The sequence below is a fragment of the Pleurodeles waltl genome, chromosome 5 (genome assembly GCF_031143425.1).
Source record: "Pleurodeles waltl isolate 20211129_DDA chromosome 5, aPleWal1.hap1.20221129, whole genome shotgun sequence".
Taxonomy (NCBI): Eukaryota; Metazoa; Chordata; class Amphibia; order Caudata; family Salamandridae; genus Pleurodeles; species Pleurodeles waltl.
In genome coordinates, this window is record NC_090444.1 from 1,282,726,983 (window position 1) to 1,282,746,166 (window position 19,184).

General features: G+C 42.7%; 1 protein-coding gene across 6 annotated transcripts in view; it reads left to right on the forward strand.

Annotated features, from left to right (window-relative positions):
- Positions 1-19,184, forward strand: part of MANEA (mannosidase endo-alpha) — a 177,556-nt gene that overhangs the window by 102,500 nt on the left and 55,872 nt on the right. For all 6 annotated transcript variants that reach the window (XM_069235518.1, XM_069235513.1, XM_069235516.1 and 3 more), the window contains exon 4: positions 10,755-10,831. In XM_069235518.1, coding sequence (XP_069091619.1) covers positions 10,755-10,831 — 77 coding nt within the window. The remainder of the gene's footprint in view (positions 1-10,754; positions 10,832-19,184) is intronic.

Sequence of the window (19,184 nt, forward strand, 5' to 3'; positions counted from 1 at the left end):
GTTTCCCCTCCGCCAGACTCAAAATCTGGCTCTTTGTTTTCAACACATCTTTACAAAGTAAAAGCTGGCATTGTAAATACATTTGCAATGTAAAAATGTGTTGTAAAATTAAGTTGTTGAGAATGATGCATTTTAAATGTAACATACATACATGTGTGGCTGGCTGTAGTTCCCTCGAGTGAAAAGGCCCCAAGTGCAGCGTGGCAAAAACTAGATTTTGCCTTGAAATTTACCCATTTTGGAGATGTGTGTAGCTATGTTATTTGGGCTCAAGCTTTACCGCCACCCAGGCAAATCCACAAAACCCAGGTATTTTTGAAAACTAGATCCCAGGGAACTAAGTGGTGGTGTGACCTGCATGGATCCCACTGAGGTTTCTACTAGGAATGCCATTCAAAATCACAAAGTTTCCTCACATTTCTATGCAGCAAAGTTCTGAAATCAGCATGGATCCACAGCATTACCATCAAACAACATTGTCATACTTCATCTGATTAAAAACAATATCCTATTTGTGTGGCCAGCCTTATTGCCCATGACAGTCAGCTATATTTTCATGGTCCCTGGCCTAGTCTGTTCTCGTCTCTGGTAATAAACCCAACCACACAATTGGCATACCGTTTTTATCAGTAGAAGTCTGGGAACCCTGGTTGGTAGGAATTTTGTGGATCCCCTATCTCTGCGTCTCTCTGAGTCCTGATTAATATTATGAGTGGCAGGTGAAAAACTTTTATGAACACCACTACATAGCGGCTGCTTAAGCTCAGAAAGACTTTTCTTTCACGCACCATTAGCACACTTACTGTGCTAAATCCACATCTTTACACTGCTTAGTAGCATGTTGGCGGTGCTTGAGAATGTTGTGTTGGCTCAAACATAAGAGAGTAACCGTATTTAGAAACTGTGGCAAATATCGTGGGGTGGACATTCTTAAACTCCCATAAAAGCCCTTCTAGAAAGACCTTAGGATTTGTCTGATAAGGTACTCCATCAAAACATGGCAGATTTGTTATCCACCATTATGTGCAGTGAATTATGTCAAGAAACAAAGGCAGGGCTAGTTTATTTGAGAGGTAACACTTAGCAAAGAGACCGGGCAAGTTAATGCCAGGCTACTCAAGGTATAACTGAGGCTACTAAACAACACAGGACAGGAGATAGACAAGAACAAAGTATGATCAAAGGAAGAGGTATACGGATATATGAAGAAGAGGTCTCTTGGTAGCGTAGAGAAAGCCCTTTGTACTGACACCAGCAGATTACTGTTAACAACAGTCTTACAGCAATGCCATAGTGGGGGCGGCTGTATAGGGACTGTTGTACCTTTGTACATAGTGCATGGTGGACAGAGACTGACAACAGCACTGAGGCAGGTAGGATTCCATAGGAACTGGGCACAACACAGAAGCCTTTCCCATACCTGATCGGAACAGAGACCAAGTCATAGGTCACACTGTAAGTGGATAGGGAGTGCAGCAGACAGATGACCGAATTTAGAATGCAACAGGAAACCAGAGTGGACGAATAACCAGAATGCAGGACAGATAAGAAGGCAATCGGACAAGGAGTTAAACAGGACACAGAATTATCAACAGGGCTTCAGAAATAAAGAACAGGAATACAGGAATGAAGGGCAGGCTGTACCCAATAGGCAATAGAATAAGAATGCCTTGTTGATAAGGGGAAACTGGATCTAGGATTCAAAGCAAGGAACTTGAGGCTGTACCCAAAAGGCACCAGAACAAGAAATGCCTCACTGGTACATGACACAAACACACACATTTAGAACAAGAACAGGACAGAGATCCAGAACAAGGAAATAAAGGGAAACTCTGCTAACACAAGGAACACATGGTCAGAAGCCCATGGAGACAAACAGGGAAATAGATAAATCAGTATAGAAAGGAAGGTGAGACTCTGAAATAAGGAAAACACATAACACAATGCTTAGGGCAGCCACATGAAAACAGTACACTGCAAAAATGCAGTAGAGAGAATCAAGAACTCCTCTCAAGATTTCAAGGATTCAAGAGTGGAGGGAGCTGGAGAAGAAAGCAGGAGCATCCAGCAAGAGCAGTTGAAGCAGCAGTTCTGAAAGCAGAACCCAGGCTTAAATCCCTCCTCCCAGCTCACAGCCACACAAGGTGATCGGAATTCAGAACAGTTCTGAGCAGGCCTCAACAGAGTGCAGGTGAGAACAGTCAGAATTCCTCCAGCTCTCTGCCTGAAGGAGTGCTTAAAGGTTCCAGGAAGCAACCAGTGGGTAGAAGGAATATCCAGAGTGGAAAATGGATCGCATCTTATTTTGTAATATGACAGTGTGGGAAAACTGGGCTGATTGCAGAGGCCGCCTCACTTTCTGCCCCCATTTTAGCTGATACTGGTGTTTTCTGACACTGACGGTTCCCTGGGCACTGCTAACCAGTCCCAGGTCCAGTGCTTTGTGTAAAACGGTATGTGCAAATCAGGCATAATTATTATTGGCTCTGACAACCTACCTATAAGTCCCTAGTATATGGTGGGGCATGTAGGTTTAGGGACCCAGTATATATAGTGCTCCCATAGGTGCAGTGCTGTAGTGTCCAGTGTCATTGTAAAGGCAGGCCTGCCTTGCTGGCTGTTTTTAAGTTAAAATTAATCCCAAATTCTACTTAGGAATTAAAGTACTTCCAAAGTCTCAAACTACCCTATTTTGCATGTCACCCTCAAGGTTTACCCTAGGTGCCTCCCGGGTCGGGTGCAGTGTAAAAATAAGCAAGGCTTTATAAAATATTTTTTATAAGCCCTGGTGAGGGAGAAAGAGCGAAATTTGCTTTTCCTGATTGTAGTCAGTGGGCCCCATTGGAGAACATGAAGAGACTTTATTTTAAAATAATAGTCTTATATTCCATCGGGATGAGCTAAATATAGCAGGTTTGGTACCAAATTAAATCTTATAAAAAATCCAACAACTTGTCAATGTTGTATGTAATATAACTAGCACAGGAAAGGAGTTTTACAACTCCTTCTGAAAGCTACCAAATTAAGCCCTGTAGTGCCCTTTCCTGATTGGTCAGCCTCTGGCAGCCTTAGCCAGAAGGCTGCTTTGATGAGGTGTGAAGTACCTGCTACAGCAGATGGCAGAACAGGATGGGTGAAGAGTAGTCAAACTGGTCTTCAAAGGAGGGAGAGCCACCTGGGACAGAAACTGGACCTCCCCCATTTCCTGCAGCCGCAGACAGCTAGGAACCCCATGATTAGAAAGGGGTTGGAAACGGGTGTGTTAAGGGAAACTTAGCCACACAAGTGGGTGGACTCAGCCGGATCTAAACTCTAAGACTGAATTTTTGCCATCTTGGAATTTTGAAGAAGGTTGCTTCCTGGGATTGTTGTTTGCCACACTTCCCAGGAAGTGTGGCCTCTTCCTCTTTGAGAATGTAAAACAAAGCTTACAGGTGCAGGTAGTGGTCCCACGAACCACTGTGTAGTCTTAAAAAGAACGAAACTTAAATATTTAATTTTCTTTTTTTAAACACATCTTTTTTTCATTTAAGTAAAACAGGCTGCATTCATTTTTTTATTTTTATTTCAAGAGTATTTTATTGGAATTTTATACAATTGGAAAATTAAATAACAAATTAAAAGAAACAATACATTGTATGGTACTTTCAAATCAAGTGGGAACAGTAGGTTAGGGTATAGCAGGAGGTGTCACTCCACATTTATAAAAGTGGAGGGTAGAGGTAAGTGTATTTGATTGCAGGTGTGAGGTGAGATTAATCAGTGTATGTATTGTGACAGCGGTTTTTGATGTTGTGATGAGTGATTAAGGTACCTCAGTTAGAAATAGCAGTTTCCTAATTGTGATTCAGAGACAATCGCAATTCGAAAATCGCTGTTCATAATGTTAGTTCAGCTGGCCCTTATTCTCTGTGGACTATGAGTAACCATATAAGAACAAACATATCCATGATTGCATGTGGTCTTTTTGTCCACCCATGTAAAGCTTTTCTTCTGGTTGCCTTTTTATAATAAATGCTATGACTTGTGGTTTGTGGTTAATGGAAAAAGGGAACATTTGGGATGATCGCCCATGAGTGGTCATATAAAAGTACTTGTGGAAATGCCTTTGATGTTAAGGCACCTGGGGCCTTCTTATGATAAAGGTGCACCTTTACTGTTTGTGCCACTGCACGCCTTCAAAGATGTGCGCAGACTGGGATAGTGCACCCTATTATGTTGAATGCACTGCCCTCTGGTCAACCGCCAACATGCTGCCCAGGGGGCAGCGCCTTCAAGTGAAATAGGTAGCAGCTGCTTCTAAGCCGCTCTGTGTTTTACAGTGCAGGCAGCACCCACCTGCAGTTCTAAAATGGATTAGAGATCCCCTTTCAGGCGAGTGATTACACTCACCAGCAAGTCAATGTCTTGGGTGGAGTGGGAGCACGTGTGTGCTGCCCTAAGTGGAGGGCCACTGACAGTGCAACACCTTTTTGTGGTGAACTTTTAGTTAGCCTCCTGACAGGTCCTTTGCCTTTGCGCCCGCATATATAGTATGGCACGGGCACAGAGGCAAAATCATTCCCTCCTTTGAATGGGGACACACCCCTGTGCAATTGATGGGAAGTCCTACGTGTGCGGCAGCGCTATCAGTATTACAGAAGGGGTCGCAAAGCTTCTGCAGCTCCTTCTGTAATACCACAGCACCCCTGGGGTGCACAAAGGGAGCTCACATGCCCATTGCACCCGTTGAGCACTTTCTGCAATACAGCCCCAGGCACTGAAACAAACTTGGTGAAAACTTGTTTTAATTTACCGCACTTCTGTCTACCATGAAATCCCACCATGGCCAACTAGCTAATACTTGCCCTCCTTATTCAATCCTCTATTCTCTCTTTAAAGTCAAATAGTAGGGGAGGACAGAGACTTGTACGGCTGTCTAAAAAGTACAGTCCCAAGAAGAAATTAGTTGCACCTTTTTCATTGGAAAGGAAGAAATGGAGACAGGAGAGGTATAGTATGCAGAGGTGCAGGGCGCAATGGTGTAGAGAGGCGTAAGGTGCATTGGCATAGAGTAGAGTGGTACAGAGTAGAGTAGAGAGGCGTAGTGTGAAGTAGCATAGAGCTTAGTGGCATAGAATGGAGTGGTTCAGAGTGGAGAAGAGTTCAGTGTCCCATAGTGCAGTGGCATGGAGTGGTGTAAAGTGGAGTGGTGCAGAGTAGGGTGCAGTGATGTGGGGTGGTGCAGAGCAGAGTGGAATGGAGTATGCATGGTGTGGTAACACACTGCCATTACAGACAACACGTTTTCGATTGAAATTACAATTACATTGCACAGACATACAGTTATTCAAATAAACTATACAGTGCACAGAGGATGTGTGGAAATAGCATCACATAATGCAATGATTTGTTTTAATCATCTAAAGGTATTTGTTTCCAGCACAGTTCAGAATTAACAAAAATGGGCTTCATTTGTACTCCTGATTCTGATATATTTTTAAGTTTATTTAAATGTTGTCATGTGATAGAAAAAACTTTTTCTTAACCTCAGTATCCAGCAAGATCGTTGCATAAATCCTCTCACTTTGAAGTCAGAGAAAGAAAAGTAAACACTAAGTTCCCACCGAAGACAGAGCCCAACATTTACCTTGTTCATTGAATGCACAGCAAATGTGATGAGATCAGAACAAGATTTACAGGCCTGTTTACAGAAAGGGAGCACTCAGAATGATAATGTAAATATGATTTGGGCAAGGGAAGGGACTGACTCAAGCTGCGTAGCCTAAAACAAAGCCAGCAAATTGAAAGCAATGAAATGTGAGTTACAAACGACAAAGTCAATGGCAAGCAATGGGCAGAATGCATTCCCAAGAAAGCTCTATGAATGCACTTAAAGTGACAGCCGTGGGATACTTTGCGGGGAAAGTCCAGTATTTTAGTTCAGGCCGTATCTTGCAGAGGTTTGGTCACATGAATCACCCAGGTAATATGACGAGAAGACCTGGAGTGGCTTCAGTGTTGCAGGAAACGTCTGTACACCCATTCTGACAGTTTACTACCAGTCCCTATGGTGTAGAGCTTCTGGCACACCTCATGTAGGGTTAGTGCTAGGTGGCAGACATGAAATAGGGCATTTAATGATTGTTAAAGGTGGGTGTAAGTAAGGAGTTGACTGGGATGACGATGGTAGTCTGCCACAAGGGTTTGGAAATTTAGTAGCTCGCCGTCAAGCAACAAATCCCCCAATTTTAAGACACCTGCTACATGCCACCGATGGAGTTGCTCTGTGCCAGTGGGAAGGCTTAGCAAAGGTAGTGCAGTAGCACATGATTTCTTCATGTCAGTGAGGTTACAGCTTCTAGCAAGGCAAGAGAAAGCTGTCTGTGATAACCTCAGATGGTGATCTGTAGAATGGTCAATAGGAAACAATGAGCAGTGCAGTAAGCCCTCCTTAAGTCTTTATGGATAATCCCCATCTCATGCAGGGGGTTGGGCAGAAAGCCAGTGAGCCACCCTTTCGACCTGTGCAGCTGAATAATAGCGTTCTGAGTCCAGAAGGCCTAATCCACTTGCAGTCACGGGTAGCTTTACAGTAGAAAGAGCTACCTAACGGTGCCCCAGCGACCAAATCAGATGTGTGGCATGTCTGAAGAAGGAAAGCAGGACGAGCAGGAGAAGGATTGCAAAATAATACTATCATCATGGTTTCATACCATCTTCACTAGTGCCATTTGGCCCACTACAGAAAGCAGAAGAGAAGACCAAAAAGCAAACTGGGCTCGGAGGGACGATGACGCTGTTCCGAGATTTCCATCCTGCAAATCAGTGGGAGAATGGTAGATATTAATCACAAGGTTTCGAAAGTTAACTAGTTCCTAGCTCAATCTGAGGTCTAATTGTATATAAAGGGTAAAACAGTGCCATATGTTAAAGAAATTACATTTTTCTTTTTAATTACATTTTAAAATGTTTACATTTTGTTTGTGCAATTTACATCCCAAATATTTTGAAGATTTTATGTGTATTTGACACTTACAGATAACCCAGATCACTAGTTTGGCTTTTGCTCAATTTCAAAACCATGGACAAAGCGGGCAATTGCCTTGCCCAACCTTGCAATGGGTCTTGCCCCTGCTCACCCTTCACAAGCACGAACAGCGGACCATTGCACCAGAAGAGTTTGCCAAGGTGGGTGGGTGCTGCTGCCTCTTCTGTTTCTCTTCGGTCTGCAGAGACAACTCCCCAGGTACTCGATACCTTCCGATAGTCTTGGTGCACCTATCTTGTCTGATTTTTAGCAATTGTCCCACCTTGTTGTTCTCATTCTTATTTATTTGGTTCTTAGCAACAACCTCCCAGTTGATCTCAAGTTCATCCTCCTCTTTTATCATCTTTGATTAGTAGCCTGGCTCCCAGTTCTGAGATAAATGTAGAGTCCAGGACATACACTCTAGTGCTGTGAGACTAAAGACAAGTTGTGGGTACCTCACATCCTGACATTATGTGTGAGGCTGTCACCCATACCATCTGCCCTGCCTCATTACATGTTTTTAGGTTGAAAGTACATGGGCGGTTGGGTGAGCCAGATGTTTTTGTTCAATTTGTTTAAACTAGCCTAAGGTTAATTACCGTAATGTTTCCCAAACTGTTTGCCAGGCATTTTAAAATGTTTAGAAACATAATAATTTTTTTTAAATTACTTTCTCTTTAAGAAAGATTTGGTAGATTTGGGTAGGCATGATGACCTTGACACAGTGCTGAAGGGCATTAATTTACTACTGAACAAGGACCTAATGTGACACCTGAATGTGGCATACCAGGAGGCAATCACAAAAAGACCACAGTGAATAAATAGTGCTATGTTAAAAATAAAAATAAAAAAAAGAAGTGAAAAAAAGGCACTGATGTAATGGAATGGGGTATGGCCTCTTGTGGGTGTGTCTGTAAAACTGACGTTTGTTCTTGAATTTTTGTCCTGAATTTTGATCCTTTGTCCTGAATTTTTTACAGTCCTGTCCAGAATTTGCCTCAATGCCAGGTGGTCACCCTAACATGAACACAGTGAGGTCCAAATAATTGTATTCCAAAAGGGTTTTCCAGGCCCAAACATCAGACAGTAGAACAGTGTGCTTTTTCGCCCGTTCCTTAGTAAGTAAACTTACAAGGGGACGCGTATAGGTCGATGAACCTTTTGATTCGCATTGAGTATCCTGGCCATGTAGTAATCGATGACAATCAATATCCAAATCGATAACCATTAGGGAAAACATGAATCATCAGTGAATGACATCAACATTTCCTGAATAACCACAACTCAATTATACGTTTTATCAATTTTATTTCCCTGTTAGTTACAATACCAAGTCATTAGGTTAATCCAAACTTTATTCAATCCATTCAAGATTAATTCATTAGTGACCACCAATAACATAACCTAATCAGAACTTGAGAATGTTCTAATGCCTCAACATAAGCCAAGAATGATAAATATCTTAACACGAGTAGCAGAGTTCAGCAAATCAGTCCATCAATCATTTGTCACTGTATATGTCAACGTCTCAGAATCAGAACCCTACCTAACACAGATTAACATTGGCATGAGGGACTTCATGCAAAAACAGTTTAGAACATGGAATTTGGAAAAACCTCTAGATAAGACAGAAACTATAACAAAGCGCAGTTGGTACATAGAAAGAAAAGGCACAATAGTTAATCCGTCACATTGTCATAGCTACCTATCCACGGTATGGATCTGCCACAAAGTCAGTCTTCGTGTTCAGGTCATCAATCGATCAGCAACGCTTCAGGCTCTCAAGAGCTTGCGCCCAGTGACAGAATCTCGGATCTCTTCGAACGTCCACGCCTAGCCTCCAACATCTATTCTCTCCATCGGTTCTCTCTCTAGCATCTGCATCTGAAATTTTCTCCCTTTGTCACGACATTATATCAAAGTCACCCAGTCCATCCCCTATTTCCTAATTGGTCAATTGATCACCAGTTATTCCCTTACCCAATAATTTGTATTTTACAAATCTATGAATTCTAATATTACGCCATTCTCAGGGTGTCAATTGGTTCACTGTACAATGTCCTCATCATCTGGTTCATCAGGTATCGAAAATGTTGCATCTTCTTCTCCAGTCAGTATATCTATTGTATTGAGTCCTGGAAAAGTACATCTAGTCTGCTTTACACTGAATTGGATACAAACTCTAGTTCCTCATCTCCTGTCCATTTGATTCATTGCAGAAAATTCTAGCTAAGCAGACTTTATTAACACAAGTAGTTCAGGGTCAGTTCAGCACGTTAGTTTCTCTACAGTGCAAGATTATTCAGCTTCTGCATGAGGACTGGCAAAGCTAGGCCACAACTTCGGCTAAGTTAGCTCTACAATATAATGTAAAACATACGTTATATAGCTCCGTATGAAATATTACTACATTATTCTTACGCATTTTCAACTTTTCACATATTTTTAGTCATTTGTAGGATAATTCGTGAATTTTGGTAGCCACTCTCTGTGAGCACATTTTCAAGCGTGTACATTATTTCTCTACATTAATTTTCTCCACAATTTATTATTATTCTTTAAAATGCATAAACACTCATTAATAATTTTAATAATTAACATATCTGCTTCAGCAAGTGCAATGTAGGTCAGTTTAGGACTGTTTCAACAGGTGATAACTAATGATGTTTGTGAGAAACTTGGATGAGGGAGAGGTATGAAACTGTTTGGAAGTTGAACAAGGTTAGCGGAATTTAGGTTCTCCGACATTACAAAAAATATCCGAGGACGGGTCGAATCACTTGAGTCTTAGGCATTTAATCATTTCAGTGAAGAAAGTCATTTGAGAAATGGGACAATAGTTTTGTGGAGGAATGATCAGAGGTTGGTCTTTTACATACTTTGTGTAGCATGGACTTTTTGAAGTGTTCTAGGGAGATGTCAGAAAGAAGTGAGCGCTAATATGTGAAATTCTTTAAAGGTTTATGCACTACACGTTTTAATCCCCATGATAGTGTATTTCCGCTCTGACTGTTTGCAGATTAATCATTGCCCTTGAGTCTTGGTGTGTATCTTCTAAAACGCCTTAAGTAAAATTAAAAACATACATTTAAATATCGTAGTCATAATTATATATGCGAAAAAGTTGAAAGTTATGTGTAACGCGGTTCAGTTGAGTGTTGTCTATGTTTTCTGGGGAACAAGTGGGGCAGCCAACAATCGATTTGTGCTTCCTAGTAATCAGCCATTTCTTTATTTACTCAAAAACTCTGACATTATTTACCAGGTAGGTATGTTCAAAGAGACATTAAACATTTATACCCTATCTGACTGATAAGGGGGACACATGCTGCAGGCTACATGGCTACGTATGCAAACCGAGGTAAGACACACAAAAATTCTCAAGGCCAAAGTAAGCCTTTCTGTGAAATAGCTGCAGGCATAACTTTTTAGTTAAGATGTAATTAACACATTAGTACCAGTTTCACTAATCCTCCTTTTTAAAGTTTAAATATATTATTTCCCTGTGCTCCACATTACCAGTTTCCCCGGTGATTGGTTCATTCAGCGGAACAGCTGATATTTGTTCGTGGATGTTTTTTTCACTAAACTTGTGTTCAAGTTGGGCAATTGAGTTCTGCATTATGAGCTCCCATGTAAACATAATCTAATTGTCACAGCTTCTCCTGGTGTTAACGTTGAGAAAGTGTTATTCAAGATATTCAAAGTAATGGCTAAAATTAATTTTTACTTTTATTTCTAGATCGCTTTCCACATTGAGCCATACAAAGATCGAGATGACCGTAATTTGCACAGCAACATCAAATACATCGTTGACACGTATGTCTCTTTACATATATTCACATATTGGGTTTTTACTATAGTAAATGTTTTTAAATGGTTACAGAGCTACAGCTGACAAAAGAATACCTAGATCCATTTCGTTTTTCCATGTTCCATCGTCTCCCTAACACTTAATTTAATTAATGCATAGTTAGATGGTGCTGGCTCCAAATATTCACCACCCTTTGGGGAAAGAACTCAATCACATTATCCGACTGCACTCTATTCTCTACGGACACTTTCTTCTTAATCTTTTGTTTTTAAGGGCCACAACTTCATGGTGTATGCTTGCTCACTCAACTGCAGTTGAACAACTCAGATGTTTCAATATGTCTTTATCCTCATAATTCTTTTAACTTGCTCTTTTTCTTGTAGATTGCAAGCATTTAGTACAATTAATCTTTTTTCAAGAGAAGGTTACCATTTGCTAGTCTCATTTTCAAAAGGAGTGTTCTTTCAGAAAAATCCTACTGGTCAAACATTAATTATTATGACCTTAGACTTCTGTCTCGCCTGATTTCCTTCTGTCAATTCAGTGAAACTGTGAGAACACTTTTCAACTCAGTGTATCTTCGACAAACTTTCTTTATACTCTTCTCATCTGGGATCTGTCCCAGCATTTATTCAATGAAAACAAAATGGAGATGAGCCTCGCCAAATCTTAGACATCGTCTCTCCATCTATGCCCCTGCCAGACTTCTGCGTTCATCTACCTCCCGGCAAGTCCATATAGCACGATTTAAGAGATCCTGGGGAGGTAATTCCTTCACTGTGAAAGCTGCTCGGCTATGGAACTCCCTTCCTTTAGAGCTATGACACGAATCTTCCGAGTGCTTATTTTGGAAGAATTTAAAAACAATTATTTTTGCTGTCAATTCTTTGCCTTAATTCTCCTTTTTTCTTCTCTTTTGTTCTTCTCGGAAGCCTTCACGTATCTCAGTGCTGGGACGCCCTAGGGTAGCTATGCCCTTTACAAATTCATAAACTCAAATTCAAACTCAAATAACGTTATGGACATGGCTCATAACTTTTCTTGTTTCTAAAATCCTAGAACACGTCTTCTGCTGCATCACTACTTTACTCAACACTCACAACCTAATCAACCCCTTTCTATCTTGTTTTTGAACTCTACGTTTTACACAAACTCCTCACTGTCCCATCACTTGCTTCGTCATGTCTGTTCCTCAGTACACCTTCATCCACACTAATACACTTCCACCTGTACAGCTTTGGATATTATCAGCCATGCAACACTCCTCTCAGAGTTCACTACTCTGGCATTATATAACTAATACTACGCTGGCTCTCCCCCTATCTCTGTCAGTCGTTTTCGGACTCTTGGTGATCATCACCAGGCCCTCTGCCAGTGAAGTTCCTCAAGACTTAGGGCCAGATGTAGTAAGCCGTTTGCATGTCGCAAACTGCAAAAATCGCAGTTTGCGGGATGCAAACGGCACAACGCGATGCTCATTCCCAAATTGCGAGTCGGTACCGACTCGCAATTTGGGAATGCGACCCGCAAATAGGAAGGGGTGTTCCCTTCCTATTTGCGACCGCATCGCAATTCAGAGTTGCTTTGTGACCGCGAATGCTGGTGGTAACTCATTCGCGAAAGGGAACGGGTCCCCATGGGACCCCTTCCCCTTTGTGAATGTCGAAAAAACATTTTTTTCAGAGCAGGCAGTGGTCCTATGGACCACTGCCTACTCTGAAAAAAACGAAACCACATGGTTTCGGTTTACTTTTCATTTTGCAACTCGTTTTCCTTTAAGGAAAACGGGCTGCAAAATGAAGAAAAAAATAACTGTTTATTTATAAAGCAGTCACAGACATGGAGGTCTGCTGACTACAGCAGGCCACCATCCCTGTGAGTGCAGGGACTCGCTATGGGGTCGCAAAATGCGACCCACCTCATGAATATTGATGAGGTGGGTCTTTGCGACCCCATAGCGAGTCGCAGAAGGTGTCTGGGACACCATTCTGCATCCAATTTTGCGACTTGCAAATTGTGAGTCGGTCAGACTCGCAATTTGCAAGTCGCAAAATTGGATTTTCCTACATCTGGCCTAAGTCCTGGGCCCACTACTTTGCTCAATTTAAATGACTTTCTATTGGTTACTCCTTTACATTTTTATTCTAACAATACACATGCAGACTTCTTCTTTCTAACCTTCAACCCTTCTCTTCATTTGAAAGGTTCTAACACTCTCACAGCTGATCACATTTGCTCTTTTTTGCCAAATCCTCTAAGATCATATTCATTTACTTTTCCAGTGATATAGCACCCACTAATCTTATGATCTCTAAATCAGTGGTTCTCAACTTTGGTCTGAGGACCCCTGGCGTTCCAAGAGGCCCAGCCAGGAGGGCCGTCACTGTTTTACAGAATTAAATAATATTAAAATTACTTACGTATACAGGTAAGCATGCAAAATTGACATTTGTTTCCTATATTTGGGTTAAACTAAATATTTAAATACTTGAGCATTTGTATGGTATAGTCTTGTTTTTATATGTTTGTATATTTTTAAAGGTTCAAATCATAGAAATTGCTTTGGGTAGGGTTTCACAACTTCCAATACCAGCTGGGTGGGGGGGAGGGTGGAGCGTCCACAGATTACCGTAACAATTCATTGGTGGGTCTACAGAAGTCAGAAGATTAAGAACCATTGTTCTGTATAGTTTCCCTCTTACGACCTCACCCTAGCACTATTCGCCACACACCGTGGGGTAAATTCAGTGGCCTTGGATTTTTGTCCCACTACAGTAGCAACTGCTGCCAGATACCTAATACTAAACATTCGAAAAATTAAATCGCTCAGATCTGGACCTATTCTGAGAAAGTTAGATTTTTGTAGCAGCCTTCTGGTGGGGTTTCCCTTCTTACTATTTCTCATCAATAGAAAGTGATCTAATAGTATTCACCAGTACCTAGCGTAGTCTCTCTAGTCACGCCTCATCCTCCTACCATTGTCATCATATTTCCTGGCTGTGAACAAAAGCTTCTGATTATTGCTTTTGTAGCTAAAAGGGGGGGGGGGGTATCTCTCTTATTACCCATCTCAGATAGTTAATTAATATAGTCCTCCACCCGTTCTTCACTTTGCACATCTTAATCTTACTTACTCCTCTACTTCTCTGCACAGCATCACATACCCCCTCCTTTTATCTGCTTAGGATCACACTCCTTGAATCTGCTTGCAGCCAGCATTAGATGTACCTCTTCCTTTCCCACCTTTAGAACAGCTCTGAGGGTTCACTTTTTAATCTGACAACATCCCACCACTAACGCCAGTATCCACACTCTCCCTCCCTCCTCTTTTTCCTTCTAACTGCCGTTGGTGTAAATATATATTCGATGGCATGTGTAGCTGCAGATTCACTTGCTATGCATTGCTTCCCCCATCTAGTGTTGGGCTCGGAGTGTTACAAGTTTTGTTTCTTCAAAGAAGTCTTTTCGGGGTCACGGGATCGAGTGACTCTTACTCTGTCATTCTGCGCATGGGCATCAACTTCATTGTTAGATTGTATCCTTTCTGCTGTCGCGTTTGAACGTGTTTCCTCTCGCTCAGAGATTTCGATTCGGGAACTTTAGATAATTTTCTTTGACCATCGGTATTGTTTAGTTCGTGTTTCCACCTATAGTCGAACCGATAGTACAGTTGAAAACCATATTTCGTCCTTCTGGGCGCTAGAACCCAACTCAAGCCTGTTCGGGCCTACCACGTCGAAGCCTGATGGATCGGACTCCATTTCGATTCTGTCCCCGATGTCACGCAAAATTTCCATACACAGACCAACACCTCGTATGTAATCTGTGCCTCTCTCCTGATCACAGAGAAGAGGATTGTGAAGCCTGTCAATCGTTCCCATCCAAGAAGACCCTACGTGACCGGAGAGCCAGGAGACTGCAAATTGCGTCGAAGAGTAGTGAGTATATCGACACCCTGGAGGAAGAACAGGCGCAGACTGCAGTTTCCATCCAAACAAGACTCGGAGGAAGATAGACTCATCACTGCCGGTCAGCACGTGAGTACGACTACCCCTACGCCCATTCCTAAAAGATCATTGAAGGCCTTGGGTGCACCACTGCCAGAGAGCCATGGTTCGACCCACAAGGCAATACTCGGCGACCAACCTTCGGGTTCGGCGCCGAAAAAGGCCACACCTACTTGAATACCGGAGTAGAGCAAGTCCACTAAAAGCTCAGTCTCTGAACCGAGTTGGCATCCACACTCTTCGGAGTCGAAGCCTCGACGTCCTGCCTCGGAGCCAAAACAACCGGCTGTATTTTCAGACCCGAAAAAATCGCCATCTTTGGAGCCAAAAAAGCCTCCTTTTCAGAAGAACAAGGACTTTCGAAGCACCTAAAACAGAGTTCAAAACCATTTGATGAACAGTCCTCAAAATCATCGAAACAATTAGAATACATTTCAGAGGACACTGACATTCAACCAATTTTAGAAATCATGGATGAAAGACAATCAAGGATCAATATCCATAAAGAGACTGGGAGGATCATTACTGCACCTCCTCCACAGACTAGAAGAAAGCTGGCTTTTCAGGAACATCTCGATACTGCTCCACCACCAGCAAAGATTTTTAAACAAAAGGAGAAGCCAATACCTACGCATACTTCTCCCCCACACTAACCACAACTTTCTTTTTCACTACCACCTATTAGCCCACTACCATTGCCTTCACCAACTCATTCACAGACTTACTCTCATGGTGATAAGGCTGATCCTTGGGATCTGTATGATCCAGATCCCATACCAGCTAATGACCCAGACTTATATCCTTCTAAACCTTCCCCACCAGAGGATACAACTGCATACATGCAGGTCAGATCTAGGGCAGCTGAGTACCACGGGGCACTCATGCACAGTGAGCCTCTAGAAGAGGATTTCCTTTTTAATACCTTGTCCTCCACACACTCACGTTACCAGTGCCTCCCAATGTTACCTGGCATGATCAAGCATGCAGATGAGATATTTAACAAGCCTGTTAAAGCTAGGGTATAAACACCATGCATAGACAAGAAATATAAGCCTGCACCTACAGACCCTGCTTACATTACACCTCAGGTACCTCCATACTCAGTGGTTGTCAGTGTCGCCAGAAAAAGGGCTAATAGCCAATCATCAGGGGATGCCCCCCCTCCCCCCCCTGACAAAGAAAGCAGAACATTTGATGCTGCTGGCAAGAGGGTAGCTACACAGGCAGCTAACCAATGGCGCTTTGCAAATTCAGAAGCCTTGCTAGCAAGGTATGATTGAGCTCACTGGGACGAGATGCAGGAGATATTACAACACCTGCCAAAGGAACATCACAAAAGGGCTCAACAAATTGTTGAAGAGGGTCAGGCAATTAGTAACAATCAGATAAGGTCTGCCCTTGAAGCTGCTGATACAGCACCTAGAAGTATAAATACTGCTATAACCATACGCAGACACGCATGGTTACGTTCTTCTGGATTCAAACCAGAAATACAGCAGGGAGTCCTAAATATGCCTTTCGATAAGAAACAACCTGGTCCTGAGGTTGGCACCACAATAGAAAAAGTCAGGAAGGACTCAGACACTGCTAGAGCAATGGGGGCCTTATATACAACACCTTACAGAGGCTCCTTTCGTAAGCAGCAATTTAGAGGAGGATTTAAGCCACAATCTACAGAGGCATCTACCTCCCAACCTAAACAAGGTCAACAACAGCAGTACCAGAGAGGGGGTGTTGGACTTTTTTGCTTATGCAGGGTCATCCCCAAACTTTTTGCCTCCTGCCTCCTATTTTTTCTGACCGGTTACTGTTGGCTTTTGAACTCTGAGCACTTTACCATTGCTAACCAGTGCTAAAGTGCATATGCTCTCTGTGTAAATTGTATTGTTGATTGGTTTATCCATGATTGGCATATTTGATTTACTAGTAATGCCCTAGTAAAGTGCACTAAATGTGCCAGGGCCTGTAAATCAAATGCTACTAGTGGGCCTGCAGCACTGGTTGTGCCACCCACAAAGGTAGCTCTGTAATCATGTCTCAAACCTGCCATTGAAGTGTCTGTGTGTGCACTTTTAACTGTAAATTTGACTTGGCAAGTGAACCCTCTTGCCGGGCCTAAACCTTCCTTTTTCTTACATGTAGGACATATAGTAATGTGTTTTATATGTCCTGACAGTGAAATATTGCTAAATTCGTTTTTCACAGTTGCAAAGCCTGTCCCTCTCATAGGTTAACTTGGGGGCTACCCTTAAATCTGATTAAAGTGTAGATTCCCTTTGGCAGCGGATGGACATGTGGAGTTTGTGGTCTCTGAGCTCACAATTTAAAAATACATCTTTTAGTAAAGTTGATTTTAAGATTGTGTGTTTGAAAATACCACTTTTAGAAAGTGGGCATTTTCTTGCTTATACCATTTCTGTGACTCTGCCTGTTTGTGGATTCCCTGTCTGGGTCAGTTTGACAACTGGGCTGGTTGCACCTCACACTAGACAGTGACACAAAGGGAGTGAGGTGTAGTCTGCATTTCCTGATGAGCCATCTGTACTAGGAGGGAGGGGAAGAGTGGTCACTCACACCTGAAAGGGCTGTGCCTGCCCTCACACAATGCTGTCTCCAACACCCTGGTGAGTGTCTGGGGCCTGGTCTGGGCAAGGCAGGATTTTACATTCAAAAGAGACTTTACTTTGAAGTAGGCCTACTTCAAAGGGGAAATTGGGTATAAGAAGGGCACCCAAAACCAGACTTTAGATCACTTCTGGACATCAAGAGGAACCTCTGCTTGGAGAAGAGCTGAAGAGTTGAGGACAAGTGCTGCCCTGCCTGTGACTGTGTTTTGTGGAGCTATCCTGCTGTTGCTGTTTCTGCCAGAGTAAGAGGGCAAAGACTGGACTTTGTGTGCCTTCCATCTTGTGAAGAAATCTCCAAGGGCCTGATTTAGAGCTTGACTCCTGTTGTTTGAAGTCTCAGGGACAGCAAAGACTTCTCTCTGCCAGCACCTGGAGTCTCTGGAGAGACTCCTGCTCTTACACGTGGTGCCCTATCCAGTCCTCGGGCCCTTGGAAGGAAAGCTGGTAGGAATTCAAGGAAATCTACTTCAAACAACTTCGGATCGACGCCGCTGCTAAATCCGGTGACGCCGCCTGCACCCGACTCCTTGATCTTCTCTGGAACGCGACGACCTTCGCAGGCCCCACATCGCTGCAGCCCTGCCGAAGTCCACAACTCCGTGGAAGTTGTCGCACCACGTCGTGACCAACACCGCTCAAAGTGCGTGGATTCAACATTTCGCACAGACGCCGCGATCCCCGACTTCGCGCATAGGCTCATTTTCATTTCTTCACCAAGGTACTTTACCTGGGGGTCTACGCGACTCCGTGTCTGGCGCCGCTGGTGTCTCATTGTTGGGAACGACTCCGTTACTACGCCGTGTTAACACCTCATCGAAGCATTTTGTGTTTCTAAGCGCTATTTTTTAGTTTAATCCTTAAAAATTCATAACTTGACTTGTGTATGTCAGATGTTTGTCGTTTTGGTCTTGTTTTGTTTAGATAAATATTTCCTATTTTTCTAAACTGGTGTTGTGTCATTTTGTAGTGTTTTCCTTAAGTTACTGTGTGTGTTGGTACAAATACTTCACACCTAGCCCTCTGAAGTTAAGCCTACTGCTCTGCCAAGCTACCACGGGGGTAAGCAGGGGTTAGCTGAGGGTGATTCTCTTACCCTGACTAGAGTGAGGGTTCTTGCTTGAACAGGGGGTAACCTGACTGTCAACCAAAGACCCCATTTCTAACAGGGGTATTTAGAGGCTCTTATAGAGGGCAACACTTTAGAGCCAGAGGCAAATTCCAGGCCTCAAAACATGTCACTACCCCATCAAAACAGTAACTTACTAAGCATGCCATAACCTCACACATATTCTGTGGGGGGCAGAGTGCAGCAATTCCACTCCCAATGGCAAAATATCACCACAGACCAATGGGTACTTTCAATTATCTGCAATGGTTATTGCCTAAAATTGATTTCTACCCCTCCAAACATTCCTCCATGTTATCACAGATTGTCCTCAGGACACGATGTTCTATTACAGGAATCGCTACTACTAAAAGAGGCAATAGAATTAGTCCCAAAATCTCAACAAGCAACAGGGGTATACTCACTATACTTCCTCATTCCCAAAAAGCATGGCACTCTCAGACCCATTCTATATCTCAAGGCCACTAGATAAATATATCCTGTCAGAACATTCACATGGTAACTCTGCAGGACGTCATTCCACTACTACAAAAACAAGATTACATGACTGCATTAGACCTCAAAGATGCGTATTTCCATTTACCCATCCATCCAGCTC